This window comes from Crocodylus siamensis, chromosome 5 (assembly GCF_052110815.1).
Source record: "Crocodylus siamensis isolate JL-2025a chromosome 5, ASM5211081v1, whole genome shotgun sequence".
Classification (NCBI taxonomy): domain Eukaryota; kingdom Metazoa; phylum Chordata; order Crocodylia; family Crocodylidae; genus Crocodylus; species Crocodylus siamensis.
In genome coordinates this window covers 135292318-135308461 of record NC_143399.1, presented here as the reverse complement: position 1 = coordinate 135308461, position 16144 = coordinate 135292318, and the positions used below count along the sequence as shown (strand labels likewise).

Genomic DNA, 16144 nt, shown 5'->3' with positions numbered 1-16144 from the left:
AAGTAACTTACACTACTATAGGGCTGCATGTTGTCTCTGTTCCTTTTTTACACCAGTATAAAGTCAGATCGCATTAGTGGAAAAGTGGGTGTCCACATAACTGGATTCTCATTACCAAAAGAAAAGAAACAATTTCTGTTCTCCATTCCTCTTCATTTACATTTGGAGACCTCTGCTGCCTTCAGTGAAGTTTCTTCTAAGCAAGAATAACAACAGAAATGTCCCTGTGCCTAGAAAATAGATAAGTACATGAAATCTGCAGTTGGCTGTAGCAATGATAGTTACAGTCAGGGCTGTCCCTGGGGCAGGAATCAGGGTGACTACCCTGGGCCCCACGCTCTGGGGACCCGTGGTCAGTGCTGCATAGGCCCCACTGGCCACCACACCACCAGCTCTGCTACCCCCTCCCCTTCTGGTCTACTGGCTCCAGCTGCTCACCATCCCCCTCCTGTGCCCCACATGGGCTGATATGCCCCAGGCCCCCACACCCCTAAGGACGGCTCTGGTGGCAGTCTGTGAGCCAGGTTCTTTCAAATGAAACTGCTGTCAAAGAACAGATGATTTCTGGCCTAGTAACCACAAGTCTTTTTTTAAAATGACCCTTAAAGTCTGAGTACAGTCAAAAAGCCAGAGGCTGAATTGATTCAATATTTATAGGTCAGTCTAAACTGTCTAGGTTGAAGTGAGAAGCAAGTGAACAAAAATTTGCTTGCAATTTGGAAATGTGGCCACATGCCTGCAGTGGCTGAGGCCATAACCTGGGAGGTGCTGGAGCATGCCTTCCATCCTGCTGGCCACTGCCAAAGGGAAGGGAGAGAAGCCCTCCAAGGCTTCCCCCCCGCCCCCCCATCCCTGGTCAAGCTGAGAGGAGTGGGACATGGCCAGGCCATGCCTGGCCCACTAAATGATTGGGGGGGAGGGGGAAGTAATCGCAGCTCTGTCTTGCACTGATCCCAGCTGGGGTCTGCCTGTGTTGGGGGCAGGGAAAGAGGAACAGCCCCTGCAATGCTTTTCCCTCGCTCCCTGCTTGAGCAGGGGGTGGTGCATGGCCAAGTCCCAACCTGGGCTGACACGCTGAAGTGGAGGGGGAGAGGGGGGCTTAAATACCTCTCCTTGGCCCTCACTGAACCCTAGCCAGGGTCTGCCTCATGGGCAGCCTCCAACAGGCTTTTACCTATTCCCTGCTTAAGCAGAGAGCAGGGGTTGTGGCCAGGTCCCGGCCTAGTCTGATGCACTGAGGGGTGAGGTAGGGGGGTTTAAACCTCCCCCACCTGGAGAGGATGCTAATCGGGCCAGGGAGGAGGTTTAAACTTCCCTCACCCTATCTCTTCCCCAGCCTCATTGTGTCAGCTTGGGCTGGGGCCTGGCCATGCCCCTGTTCTCTGCTTGAGTGGGTAGTGTGGAAAAGCCTGTCAGCAGCTACTTCCTTCCTACCCACCTTGCTATGCAATGCCCCCTGCTAAGCTGGGGTTCAGACCCAGGTTCCCCCCCCCCCCCTTCTTAGCCAGCTGGAGCAATGATAGTGCTCCAGCTAGGGAGCAGAGGGGTGGGGTCAACCCTGCTCTGCTGAAGCAGACAGCACAGCCCAGGGATGCAAAGCATCCTGGGATGCTGGGGGACTGTGAGTTAATTCAAACCAGGGAGGGGTCCGGGATAGAAGTTCCATAAACTGGTTTGACCTAAATCAGATAAGTCTGATACTACATCCAACCAGGTTTATCTTAAACTGGTTTTGGCCATTTTGAAAGTTGTTTAAGTGTACTAAACTTCTGTTGTGTTAGAGATCTGAACTGGTTTATGTGTAACTGCTGTCCCTAGTCACAAACAGCTTTTATTATTAAATTGCAATCTTTAACTAAACTATAGCTATAATATTTTCTTAGTCCTTTGGTAAGTTAATGTTTTCTTTTACAGGTTCTTTTAGTGTTTACAGATGGGCTGGATGATCCTGTAGAAGTACTCAGAATAGCAGCAGATTCCCTTCTCCTCAAAGGTATGGTATGCCACAGACAGTGCAGTACTGTATGCTACAAAGGTGGGACAAATTTCTTTCCTTCTACAGATGTGTGTATGCAGACTGATCTGCATAGTTCTGGCATTGCTAAAGAATTATTGGCATGAGCAATGTATTTCTCCCCAGCTACAGGGTGTCCACTCACCTAATGATTCCTATTCCTTCCACCAGTGTGATCATAAAGGAATTTCCACCACTATCTGTATTCTCAATGCAGTCATCTGTGGGCCTTGTTACATGTTAAACTTTGAGCTACTCAAATGTTGATCAGCATTAGTGCTAGCTCCAGTTTGGAGCAGTCACACCTTGGCTAGGGACAGACATTTAAAAAGCTTGAGTCTGAATTGATTAAATCTTTGCAGGTTAGTCTAACCTTGCTAGGTTAAATCAGTTTTGTAACTGGACAGATGTCCCAGAAATGCAGGCACCTGCCTGTGGTGGCTCAGGCTGGAAGCCAGGAGGCGCTAGAGCAGCCCTCCCTCCTGTTCTGTGTGGACAAACAGTCTACCTTCTAAACTCTACTGCCTGGGGGGCATTTCCGGCACCTTCTAGAGCATGGAGCTGAGGGGGGCATGGCGAGGCTCTGGCAGGATGCTGTGATTAGCCCAGCAGGGAATTTATAACAGTGTTTCTCTCTCAATTAAGAAAACAACAGAGGGACATTACCAGCTACTTGTTATTCTACCTGTTGATTCAGCACAGACCCTAGCCATCATGTGGTCTGCTAAATAATACACAGACACCTCCTCAGCAAGGCAGAGGGGAGTGGGGAGTTCCTGCTTAGCAGGGAGTGGTGATGGGGTGGGGAGTGGGGGGAGCTGCAGCCAGGGAGCAGGGGCCCAGCCCTGCTGTGGAGCAGAGCCCTGTGCAGCCCAGAGAGCATGCCAGGATGCTGGGAGAGTCTGGTTTAAACCAGCCATGGGTCTGGGACAGATATTGCATAAACCAGGTTGACCCAAATCCGGTAAGGCTGATACTACATTCCACTAGGTTTATCTCAAACTGGTTTCAGCCATTCTCAAACTGGTTTATGTGCACTGAACGTTTATTCTGTTACAGGTTTAAACCAGTTTCTGATCACTTAAACCAGTTTGTGTAATGTCTGTCCCTAGCCCTTAAGGCTAAAAAGGTAGTCACACCTTAAGACTTCTCTGGCTGTTCCCCACCTGCACAGCTGTGACTTACCACTAGCGGGCTGGTGAGTAGTAGGGGACAGACTACACCTGCAAGTTGCCACTATGGGGCTGGTGAGCCACAGCAGGCTAGAAATCCCTGCTCTGAGGGTGTGAGAGAGATGGGTTGGTGGGACAGGCACATGAAGCTGGGAGGTGGAGAGTTAATGGGATGGGGGTGGGTAATGAAATAGGAGGAGGAAAGCACATGAAAGTTAAGTCAGCAGGTGAAATGAAGGTGGTCAGCCAGTGACTAATAATATAAAAAGTAAAAACAAAAAAAAAAGAAGGAAAGAATTTAAAAAGAAATAAAGAGAGAGTCAGTTAAAGAAGGTCTTGTGTTTTAATAAATTGGGATTGGGGTGTTGGAGGGTGCTTGTCATGCTTCCAAGGGTAGCTGGGAGATGGGACTGGTGAGAGAAGGCACTTTTGGGGGAGCTACTGTCCCTGCCCCAGAAAGGAAGCCCTAACTCATGGGGCCCTGATCTGGCACCCTCCCTTGTTCCCCCCATACCTGCTAGACCCCACGCCTGGAGCCATCCATGCCCTGTGACCTGGTATGTGGCCTCCAGGCTGTTTGCACATGGTTGCACTCACACCTGGTAGTGGTAAGGTGGTACCTCTGGGGGTGGGTGGGTGAGTTGGCCTGGTGCCAGAAATGCCCCCCTGGGCAGTAGAGTTTAGAAGGTAGACTGTTTGTCCACACAGAACAGGAGGGTGAGGGTGGGGACACCATGTCCTGGGATGCTGGAGGACTGCAACTGGGCTAGCTCATCTGTGGGGAGTAGCTACACATTAATGGAACACAAGCTGGGGAACACGGATCAGAGATAAATCTGCACTGGAGTGACGTAACTTTAAGACACCTAAAATATGTTTTAAAACTAGTTTCAGGCATTAATGCATTGACAGTGCAAGGGTTAAGAGCTCTAAGACCTGTCTAAATTTAATGTGTAAAAATGCCCTATCTTTCTTAAACCAGAAGAGCATGACCTATTTTCAGCTGTTTTTTCTGTGATTCTGTTGGGCTGGGAGGTGTCGTCATTTTGCTTGCCTCCTTGTCCCACATTCCTGCAGCCTTCCATGAAAAGAAGCCTGCTAGAACAGACCATTTAGTCAGAATATGCTGGGTTACAAAATTCTTTCTACTGAAGTGCAGCCTGTAGATGGAGAGTGAGGAAAAGACGATACCCTCCAGAGTGGACAACTTGAAAGAGAAGTTTCATGGAGAACAATATGAGAGAGAATAGATAAGGTGTAAAAAAGGCCTTTTTTTTGTAACTCACCCCTGTTCCTCCCAACTGGTTTTCTGCGCTCAGCCTTGTTTGTTTAGCTACTGTACTTTACTAATGCCCATCCCAGAAATATCATACAGATGATGCATACTAAAGTAGGGTGATCTGGCCTGGCTTCTGGAAATGAATAATTAAAATGCTTGCTGTCAAGTGATACGATTCTCTGTGCTAGAACAAATTTGCTCTTTCCTATTTTATTAGCACAAAGTCATCCCTTAAGTAATTCTATGGACTGCAATAGACTTATACCAGGAATGAATTTAGCCTACAAGTTTGTATTCACTTTGTCTATATTGTATTATTCTGTTGTCAAAAAGATGAAGTACTCTTAAATTAGGAAAAAAAATAACCCTCTCTCTATGCAATTGTGTTGAATTGATAGTTTTTATGGGCAGAGCCATAATAGCTATCTTCACTATTCTGGAGAAGCCTTCCATTAGCATGCAACAGGGGGTTCATTGGTGCATATACATGTGCTCATTGGTGTTCTAATTGGAACACGTTGGAGCAGACTTGATTAATTGAGTTGGCTCCACATTCTAATTAGAATGCTCCAGTGTCGCTGCAGCATCATATGTATTAAGCCTCTGCGTGTTTTAAAATGGCCACAGGGCACTTAATCTAAACCTTGTCTAATGAGGGTTAGATAAAGTGTCCTGTGGCCAATTTTAAACATGTGGGCGTTTAATGCATATGATGGTGAGGGGAATAAGGAAAAAAAGAAAGAGAATCATTGGGGCAAGTTCATCCCTAAGGTACAGCTGCTGACTTCAGAAGATGAAAGTGACCAACCACTTAGGGATAAGAACATGAAATCTATCAAGTGACACCTCAGTAAATGATTTGCAGTCAATGTAGTTAATCTGTTAAGACAAACAACATGTTATGTTTTAACATCTATTGTTTTTATAAGGTCTTGATGCACTTCTAATGGTTGGCTTGGACAACATGCCAAATCTGAGCAACCTACAGGAAATAGAATTTGGCAGAGGACTTGGCAACAAGCACCCCCTGAGCATTAGATTTTCAGAACATCCAGGACTCTTGCAAAGAGAACTCGTAAGTTTGTTTGTGAAATAAACAATGAAGAAAATCCATTGTGTTTTTACAGTCTGTTAGATTAACTATAATATTGCTAATTGCTTTTGCAGGAAAATGTTGCCGAAAGAAAGTGCTGTCATGTTGCTTGTAAATGTTATGGAGAAATTGGTTTTCCTGGTATCTATGGAAATCCTGGAAAGAAGGTAAGTGTACTTAAGTGTACATTGGTAAGAGAGGCTTTGGTTTGTGAGACTTTTTAATAGTAGTTCAACAGCTGCTTACATGGAATATTTGTGGATCTTGCCATTGCAAGAAGAAACAAAAGCTCAATCATTTTTCTCCCTTATCTTAGTATAATTGTTATGGAAAAATATTGACCAATAAAGTTCACAGTAAAACAGGAAGCATTTCAGACCTCTAATGCTAGTGGTCGCTGAGCAGTCTCCTTAGATCAATTCAGCAATATATTCCTAGGATGGGTTTGGAAAAAAGCAACCTGTCTTAACCAAGATCTGTACGGGGAATTGCTAATGGCAGGTTTTACTACTGTTGTGTTAAGTGTGAACATTCGTGCTCTTCCTTCAAGATACTTCCACCATCTTGTCACTTGTGTTGCACGTGGGTCTTGATAAACCGATCCCAAATCTGCATTCCTACCCAAAGCTGTCACACATGGCAGCACAATCTTCCAGAAGAGCTTTCCTTTAACAGCTGCCCAAGGATTTTTTGCCTTTTCATTTTTTTTAAAAGAAAACATCTGTTTTCCTCATGCTGCTGGATCACATTTGTCCCTAGTGCAAATGCTTTTGGGAGCCTTGCCAGTTTGGCTTTTCTTCTGTGGAGCATGCCATACATCTCAGGCAAATGCTGTTGCCAAAAAAAAAAAAAAAAAAGCAGCCATTTTATTGTATTTATTTACTATGCAACTTAATAATAATAGTTAGAACTTGTGTAGCACCATACATCTGAAGCACATGCTATTCATTCACAAGTATTGTGTGGTAACCCTCACATCATTGCTGTTGTAATGAATTTCCAGGTAGATAAACTGAGGTACAGAGAGACCAGGTCTCAGATTTTTCATCCCTGAACTGCTTTTTTGATTGCTCATATGACTGTGAGCATTGATTTTTACAGTTTAGGGCTTATCTTTATTAAATCTATGGCAAGTTTTGGCCAGACGGAGCTAAACATACCCTATGCAGGATTTACCTATCCAGGTCAGTGGATATGCTTCAGTGCCAGACGTTTGCCAGTGAAGCTACTGCAGGATTGTCTCCCATTTCCGCTCTCAAGTCTACAGGAGACTGAGCGCTCACGTATGGGTGGTTTTGGCAGGTGTGCCACAAATTGGTTCTGCACCCTCTCTGAGCACTCTGATTTCCTACTTAGCATAGCGTTTCTTGTGTGAGAAATTAAAAATGACAGCCACTGCAAGTTTCCCAAATATTGCAGTTACCACCACTTCTTTTGTCTGATTGTCCCATGAACTAAAAGAGCTCACTACTGGGATTTTTCCTGATATTCAGGCTAAAATGTTTCTCTACTTATGTCACTCCATTGTCTTGTTATAGCCTTCTACCATCCTAAATAATTTTTCTGTCTTTGGTGTTTATTTTCTTCAAATCTCTTTTCACTGTTGTATTTCCCTGTTGGTCACCTCTAATGCAAGGTATTCTCTTCTAATATTTCTTTGTAAAATAGTTTGTTTCCTTGACCATATTATTTTTGTTCTTTTATAACCCCTTACTTTTTATCAGTATTTTAGCTTTGTCTTGGCATCACACCAGAATATTAAAGATACAGTTACATCAGGGCTGAACATAGAGGCCAAGTACAGACAGTCAAAAAGCCCAAGGCTGAATTGATTCAGTCTGTTCAGGTTAGTCTAAGCTGCAGAGATTAAACTGAGAAGCAAATGAACATTCACTTTTTATTCAGGAAATGCAGCCACATGCTTGTAGTAGCTCAGGTCAGAGGCGGGGGGCACTAAAGCACATCTGCTAGCCACAGCCAAAGGGAAGGGACTGAAGTTCCAAGGCTTTTCCCCCCCTCCCTGATTTGAGCAGAGGGGGCATGGCCAGACCCCAGCCTGGGGCTATCGGGCTGGAGGTTTAAATCCCCTCCCTGGTCCATATGGGACCCAGGGGTGACATGTGTGCCCCCTGTCAGGCTGTGCTCCCTGTTTAGCCAGCAGGCAGGAGCACCAGTTTCCCTCCCCCCCCGGGAGCACTGGGTGGGGAGCGGGGCAGCCAGCCAAAGTGGCCGCGCCATTTTTGGAAGTGGCCACAGGGGGTCTGGAAGTGGTGCGGCTGCTTTTATGGTAAGTGAGATCAGCTGCTGGGGGACCCTCCCCCCCCTCCTGGTCAGTGACATTAGCTATTGGAGGACCCCCCCCCCCCGCCCCAGTTGCTGACTGGTGCCCCCCCCTCCGACTCAAGAGGCACCAGACACCCATGATACAACCCCAGCCTGGGTCTGCCTGGGTGGGGGGGCAGTGCCTGCCAGGCTTCTGGCCACCCCCCACATGAAGCAAGAGGAAGGCAGCTCTTGCCAGGCAAAGGAGGTGGGGAGGGGAAAGGTAGTGGTACTGAATTCATAAAAGCTTGAACAAGAATAGTACTTTCTCTAAAGTGAGCACATATTGAACACGGTAATTTGCAACCTCAAGCACACAACAATGAACAACCTATTATCTTTGCCTAAGCTAAGAAACAGCCCAGTAAACCACAGTGAGAGCGCGCACAGCTTAGTCTAACTTAATGGAATGTAACACACCAAAAAGACAAGAGAAAGACTTGCATAAGACTTATGTAATCCTGAGGGCAGAGTGACTCCTTACAGCCAGCTATTCAGAAAGTCCTTCTTGGGGAATCATCAGGTGCTGGAGTGGAGATCCCAAGGTTTCATCTTTACTTGGGTTTTTACAGGTGCACTTGCACCCACTTCTCCCCTTTGGGTGCCTTGATATTAGTATGCTTGTCACCTATAGCACCTTTGGCAGGACTCTCATGCATTCAGTGTCTTTTGTGTTTATTTAGGTAGTCCAATCCCCCACCTTTCACAGGTTGTTCTCTATAATGTAAATGTAGTTCTCTGCTTTCTTTGGTCACACCAGCCCAAGCAGTTTGGGACTGTCTCCTGTTCCCTTAGCTCCATCTCTAGCACATACATATGATGATTATGCCAGGTCTTTGTCAACATCTCCCACCTCTGTCTGGTCCTGCAGACAGCAGGGGACCAGTCCCTCCAGCCCCAGTTCCCCAGCCTCTTCCCCATGGCCTGGGGGAGCTAAGGGGAATTATGTCCCTTTCCCCTCCCCATATCAACTGCTTGCCTCAGTCTCTCTGTCAAAGGTGGGAAGGGGTGGAATTTGCTGGTCTCCTGCCGGCCCCCTGCCAAGCAGACCCCGGCTCAGGTCTCGTCCTAGTGAGAAAGGGGGCTTGAACCTCACTCTCTCTCCTTTGCCTAAGTGTGGCTGCCCGTGGCTCCCATCCCTTCCACTTCCGTAGGGAAAAGTCTGGCAGGGGCTTCCTCCTTTCCCTCCCTTACCCTGGTGGACCTGGCTGTGAGTCCCCAGCAAGGTTTCTCACCTCCACTCCCTTGTCAGACATCCCTCACTGCTCCAGCTAGAGAGCAGAGGGACAGGGCCAACTCTAGTCTCTGGATTAGACAGCACAGCTCAGCCCAGGGCTGCAAACCGTCCTGGGATGCTGGGGGACTGTGATTTTAACTTGAACCAGGAAGGGTTCTGGGACAGAAGTTTCATAAATGGGTTTGACCTAAATCGGTTAAATCTGATCCTACATTCAACCAGGTTTATCTTAAACCAATTTCAGCTATTTTGAAATGGTTTATGTGAACTGAACTGTTCTGTTACAGGTAATGTATATAATGTTTAAACCAGTTTCTGATCACTTAAACTGGTTTGTGTGCAACTTCTGGGCATTTATACATATACCTTTTCATCCTGTGACATGCTGGAGATCCAGTGACATATGAGCTGATGCATACTATGCTGTATCACGTGCAGTTGTATAAATGGCAAAATGTGTGTCAGCGCATAGAAAAGGGTAGTGTTGTGCGTTTGAACTAAAACACCTTTGAGGGGTTTTAGTTTGAAAGTGTGCCACTGCCATTTTCTCAGCACTGACGAGCATTTCACCACTTACACAACTGCATGAGCTACAGTGCTACCACCCGGCACTGGTGTGAACATATGTACAAATGCCCTCTGTCTCTAGCCAGAAAGGATGTTAACACCATGTCCTTGTCACATGATGCCTCATTATATGCAGCCCAGAACTGTGTAAGCCAGGGGTTGTCAACTGGGGTATACATACTCCTGGGGGTACTTGGGAAGGTTGCAGCGGGTATGCAGGGATGGAGCACCACCACCTACCAGGAGCAGGGCTGGGTGGGCGTGAGGGCAGTGGCACTCCTCTGTAGGCTGCACAGGCCAAGGGAGCTAGCACATGGCAGTCGCTGCTGCCACTCCATGTCTGGGTACACCCCCCCTCCCCCAGCTGCTGGGGATATACCTATTAAAAGAAGTTGAAAACCCCTGGTGTGAGCTATTTGCTGCTTCTGTATTGTATTGAACAATGTTTCATTTATAGTCTATTGCCACTTTTACATCTATTTCTGCATATCTGCTTTTCAGGTTTTAAATTAACCCCAAATACAAGTAATCAATGAGTAACGCTTTGAAATCATTTTGTTTAATGCCTTAAGACTTTATATCATTTGTGAATTTTGTTAGATGTCTTGTTTGCTATTCCAGTTCATCAATAAAAATGTTAATTAAGACCAAACCAACCATTCATCTCTGATAATCAGCAGGATGCCTCCCCAAATCAATTTAAGCACTATTCTAAGTAATACTTTACAGGCAGGACTGTCAGCGCTGGTTGTGTAATTTCCAGTTACTGCTTCCTCCCCACAGTACCTTCCCCCCCCCCCCCCAACTCTGGTTTGAAAGGTGTTATTGGCAAAAAATGATGCAGCAACTTTATTGAAGTCAAATGCAAATGAGCTCCCTGTGGATGAACAGTAAATCTGAAGGAGGTTCTTTTGTTTTCTTCACTTCCATTTAGGGAATTGCAGGTTTCAGGGGATCCCCTGGACATCCTGGTGACGAAGGTGGAATTGTAAGTAAATGCTGTTCCTTCATCTTAAGGAGATATTAAATAAACAACTATCTCTTCACCTGTCCATGTGTGGTACTCTACAGTGCACCTAGACAGAGTGTGGCTGAAGATGCATGGCCTCAGGTCTCTCATGTAGCTGAACTATGTAGTGTGAGGGAGGGAGGGAACTTGAACCATTATGTGGGCTATTACCTGGCCTGCTGCAGGGTCTGTCTGACCTTTATTACAGTCCCCCTAGTACAGCCTTCTAGTCCTTTCTAGTGGGTATGGAGGACCAGGACTTTATGATCACTCCACAAACTCTACTCGGGAACTACAGGGTGGGAGAGCCATCAGCAAAATTCCTGTTTCATTGTCAGCCCAGTTTTATAACTGGTGAAAGCTAAGGGCTTCTTTAATTTACACCCTTGGTGTATACTCTCTAAGGGCTGGATCATACTGCAGCATTTGGTCCAGAATAGTTATAACCAACTCACCTACACATTGCTTAGGCCTGACTCGAGCCAAGACTCCATGTGACCAAAAGCAACGGAAGTAGGACTGATGAAAAAATTGTCTTCCGCATCAGATCCCCAGTGCAAAGGGCATGTACGACTGCATTTCTCATACAATGTAGGGACTTCTCTTTCCTAGCACTGCATAGGTGACATTATGACCCCCTGGACAGTATTTGTTCCTTTCCCTCTTATTTACAGTTAAAAGATCATGCATGTCCCTTCTTAGAGTCGGCTCAAAAGTCTGACTCTCTAGTTCATATGTATGCCATTAATTCTGGCAGTCCCTGTTACAAATGGAGATGTCAGCCAAGATGATAGCCACCATACAAGCCATCCCAAAAGCAGCAGGGAATAAGAGGGAAAGCTGAGGCCATTGCAGGGAACATATTCCATCACCTCAAGGTCCCTTGAGTACCAGGCTGCACCAGAAATCTAAGGATGTGGACACGACATGTTTACTTTGGGATAAATTGTCCTTACTCTGAAGTAAGAGTTGAGCAAAAACATGATGTGCAAGCTTACACCAGTGCGAGTCATACTGCTCTGGGATAAAGTGACTTCACAGAAAATGAGGTGCAATTCTATGTCAGTATAAGTTACCCTGCTGTAGCAGTCATATGTCCTTTTCCTTGGTCAAGTACATCTAACATTTTACTCAATGCAAACTGGCTCATCTGTCACCTAATGCCCTGGAACCTCTGAAAGCAGCTAGCTTTGGAGAGTTAGTCTTTTGTCTGCTACTTACTACAGAGTGAAATCTGAGATGAATTACTTCATGGTAATCGTGTTGTGGGCTCGCACGTGGTGGTAAGCCTAATCAAGTTCTCTATATTCACCTCAGGAATCAAGCGAACATGGCTGGAATTTTGATGTTCTCATTGCGTGACAATAGCACGTGCAGGAATTAAATTTTCAGTCTGCCTATGTCTAAGCTTCAGAAATTATATATCATTGCTTGTAAACAGATGGTGAATGTCTGCAAGCTTGATTGGATATTTGCACTACTTTGGAAATATACTGCAAAATGATTTTCCTGATATCACAGGGAGGCTGTTTTAGAGGTGGGGACAGAACTGTGATCTGAGTTATAGTTCTTACAGACAAGGCCAGCTTCCCAAAGTTTTCTAGGTTGTCTTCTGTTTTTTTTTCAGAGATGAAATGTTACTACACATCTGACTCTTCAACTGTTGGTTTATACATCAACTCTAGAGTCTAGAGACTTGTAACATATAAATATAATCCTTTGGTGACAGGCTGTCTATATGAAAGGAAAGAAATATTCAGTGCAAGTTTAAAAAATAAAGCAGCAAAGAATCCCAAACCCTAGACTATCAAATATTGAAATGTTAGACTCAGAAATGTTTATCTGGTGACAAAGCATAATGTTTTATAAGTGCATAAAACCTGGATACAGAGTAAAATGTTAACAAGCAGATACTTGGAATGAAATTCAAAATGTTGTAGGATTCGATCCAAATCCAGTGAAGGCAAGATGAAGATTCCCATTGATTTTCAATGGACATTTAGTCAAGTTTCTCGTGCAGAAAATGGTGATGTTTAAAGAACTCCAACTTGCTTTAATTGTAGGTTTACAAATATCAAGTAACATAGTTTGGTTTCTTTTAAATAATGTAGGAATTTTAACAGTACCTTTTTGCTTCTTAGGGAGAAAGAGGTCCTAGGGGTATCAACGGAACTCTAGGAGACAAAGGATGCCCAGGTGTTAGAGGTCTGAAGGCAAGTGTGTTACTTGAAAGCATTCCTTCTTTTATTTTTATTTTGTTTTGTTTTTTTCCATATACCAAATCAGCCCCTACATAAATTTCTTTTGCTTTCTAAGCATATTGGGACAGCTGCATTTAGTTCTTAGAATATGAAGGTGGCCCTACAAAGCACTGCGCAACTATCTAGTCTTGGCTGGTTACTGCTAGCACAAGAGCACTACTACAGTGGCTGAAGAGTCATGTGACTGGCTGATCTTTCAGTGAACCTTCAGGTCATTGAAGCTGTAACAGGAACTGAAGTGTCAGCTGCATTTTGAAGGCATCAGTTTTTCCATGAGGTTCCAAGGAGCTTCCTGGTTTATTCCACACACATTGATTGTATTTTGCACCTGCCTGTTGTGACAGCAACAAGATTTTCCTGATGGTTGGTCAGCTCCTGGGAGCACATCATTTACTCTGTGGTGCAGTTAGAATTGATATGTTTTTCCAATAGAGAGAAATAAATTTGGATTCTACAGCAAACAGATCCAAATTTAGTAAACTGTGCCAATTTTTGCTTATAAGGCTGAGGTGATAAGAGTTAAAGAACCTTTTATTACTGTTATGAGTGATACATTTTAACATTTAGATTTGATTTTATTGTGTCAGTTGGGGATCTAGGTACAACAATATTATAGATTCATGTCTTGATTTACTACTATATTTATATTAACAATGTTTTATGTTGGTGGGGTCTATTTTTGGTATAATATTTGTACTCCGGTTACTTTGTTTAAACTTATTTATATCATAGTCGTATGTGTGTGTTGTCGTTTTTGGGAGCATGGCATTTAGCTCAGTATCCTTAATGAATTGAATGGAATGGAATTGAATTGAGTTGAGCTGGTGTAGTTCAACTATAATGTGTGTGTTGTGTGTTTTTTTTCATTTCAGGGAGCAAGAGGCTATCGAGGAAGCCAGGTACCTCTTCTTTAAATAGAATCAATTTTTACTAGTAAAACATCTTTCCCTTACACACATGATCGTGTTGTATTTGCTTTATGGATATATGAAAACTTGCCAGAGACCAAAGGCAAAGGTATCAGAAACAAAGTAAAATTGGCAAAATCTTGTGGCTAGTCATTGTAACTTAACAAACCTGCATTTGGATGTGAACTCCCATACACTTGTTAAGAGCCGATGAATATGTTGATTATCTGAATGCCATTTTTCCACAACTGCAATAGTCTCAAATTTGACCTAATACGGCCAGCATAGAAGTCAGTATTTATCAGTATTTTGATATGCCAGAGTTGTTTCCTACTCCACAGAAGTGTAACTAGTGGGTTTTGATTCCTGGGAAAAACCTTGCAGGGGGGAATGAGGGTTGCTGGGCTCTGGAAAGAACCTGTGCTGGGAGGGTGGGCAGGACAGGGAGAGAGTCACTGTTACCTGTCCTGGGGACTCGGTCCCCAGCTGCTCCTATGCAGAACAGTATGCTTGACCTCAGCTATTGGTGCTGCTGCTAGGTTTGGGCCCGAGCAGTGGCACACAGCCCTGCACCCAGCTGCTGCTCTGACTGTGGTGTGGGGCTGTTCCTAATTCTGTAGCATCGTGGACTATCTAGGGAGCTGCCACTTTGGTGCCTCCTGTAAGTGGGTGCTTGGGGCTGGTGCCTCATTCATGCAGTCAAGTTACACTACTGCTATGCCAAGAATCAAAGCATGGCTACTGAGAGCACAGCCAGAGCTAATGGACCTTCTGCTAGCTCTGGTAAGCACATTCTAACGGGGTGGGAGTGTGAAGTGGGAATGCCAAAGCTTAAGGACAATTCCTTTCAGATTCCTTCTGGGCTGGGCAACATAGTTGGCTGCAGTAACTTGAATACCAGCATGGAGTAAGAAAAGCTGCTGGAAAAAAATCATTTTGAAAACTGATTACTATAAATGTTAACATTTATTTTTATGGAATAAAATTAATTTGCAAGTTTTTTTTTCACTAGTCAAACAGTCTTAACAGTTGGGTAAATGCTTACAATGAGAAATGCTGCCTTTTAACTGGTGTTCACACTTTGATTTTGTTGCTCTGCTATTTCAAGCCTTCTGACTACCTCTTTCTCAAAGAAGTACTACTATTAGTTATGAACAAGTCCTGGAAGAGAGTAACCACTATTAGCTTGTTTTCAGAGATGCCAGCAAAGTCAGCCTAGGGAATAAGTATGGTTAAGGAATTGCTAATACTGGACAGTAGTTTTCACTAGCAAACATGACCTTGAATCATAGAAAGTTAGGGTTGGGAGGGACTACAAGAGGTCATCTAGTCCAACCCCCTGCTTAAAGCAGGACCACCCCAATTATATCTTCTTACTTGAGGCTTTGCCTAGCTGTGTCTTAAAGTTCTCCAAGGATGGAGATTTGCCAGAGAGCTTGTGGAGTGTGACCCAATGCTTTATTACCCACCTAGTGAGAGTTTCCTAATATCTAACCTAAAGTTCCCGTGCTGCAACTTGAGACCATTGTACCTGTTCTGACACCACTGAGAACAGTCCAGCTCCATCCTCTTTGGAACCTCCCTTCAGGTAGTGAAAGGCTGCTATTAAATCCCCCTCAGTCTTCTTTTCTGTAGACTAAATAATCTGAGTTTTCTCAGGCTCTCCTCACAAGTCACGTGCCTCAGCCACCTAATCTTTTTCATTGCCTCTGCTAGACTTGGGTCTCCTATTTGTCCACTCTTTCTGTACTGGGGGGGCAAACCCGAACATAGTCTCCAGATGTGGCTTCACCACTGTTGAATGGAGGGGAAGAATCTCAACAAAACCAGTTCCATGATTCTTAATTAACTTTTTAATCTTAATTGCTCTTGTTTAATTACCATAATGAAATTTCATTTGGAGAATTTATATTTTTCATCGTTAGTGCTGTTATCTAGGATGTACTTTTCCAGCTTAGCCATAACAGATGCTTCAGTAAGCCAGCTGTGTCCACTAAAGTTATTTTAAAACATTGAAAACTGAAACTTACTTTTCACTCTTCCCCCCTCCCCCCAAAGGATTCAACGCCTGTAACCTTTGTATGGTTGAGACAGAACTTTGGGATCTTGCAGCCCTTTTAAGATAGTTATTTAGAAAACAGCTGTACTTACTATGAAGTTTGGCTCAGGTTTGCCAAAGTAGGAGGAAAAAATAATAACAAAAAAGCAAGAACAAAATAATGATCACTCATTGGATGATTACTAAATGTTTTCTAGAATATTTATGCAGGAAACAATAATTT

General features: G+C 44.3%; 1 protein-coding gene across 1 annotated transcript in view; it reads left to right on the top strand.

The window, feature by feature from the left end:
• Nucleotides 1–16144, top strand: part of LOC149864634 (collagen alpha-6(VI) chain-like) — a 96292-nt gene that overhangs the window by 42391 nt on the left and 37757 nt on the right. Inside the window, exons 11-16 of the mRNA XM_090049797.1 lie at nt 1915–1993; nt 5395–5540; nt 5633–5725; nt 10619–10672; nt 12835–12906; nt 13827–13853. Coding sequence (XP_089905923.1) covers nt 1915–1993; nt 5395–5540; nt 5633–5725; nt 10619–10672; nt 12835–12906; nt 13827–13853 — 471 coding nt within the window. The remainder of the gene's footprint in view (nt 1–1914; nt 1994–5394; nt 5541–5632; nt 5726–10618; nt 10673–12834; nt 12907–13826; nt 13854–16144) is intronic.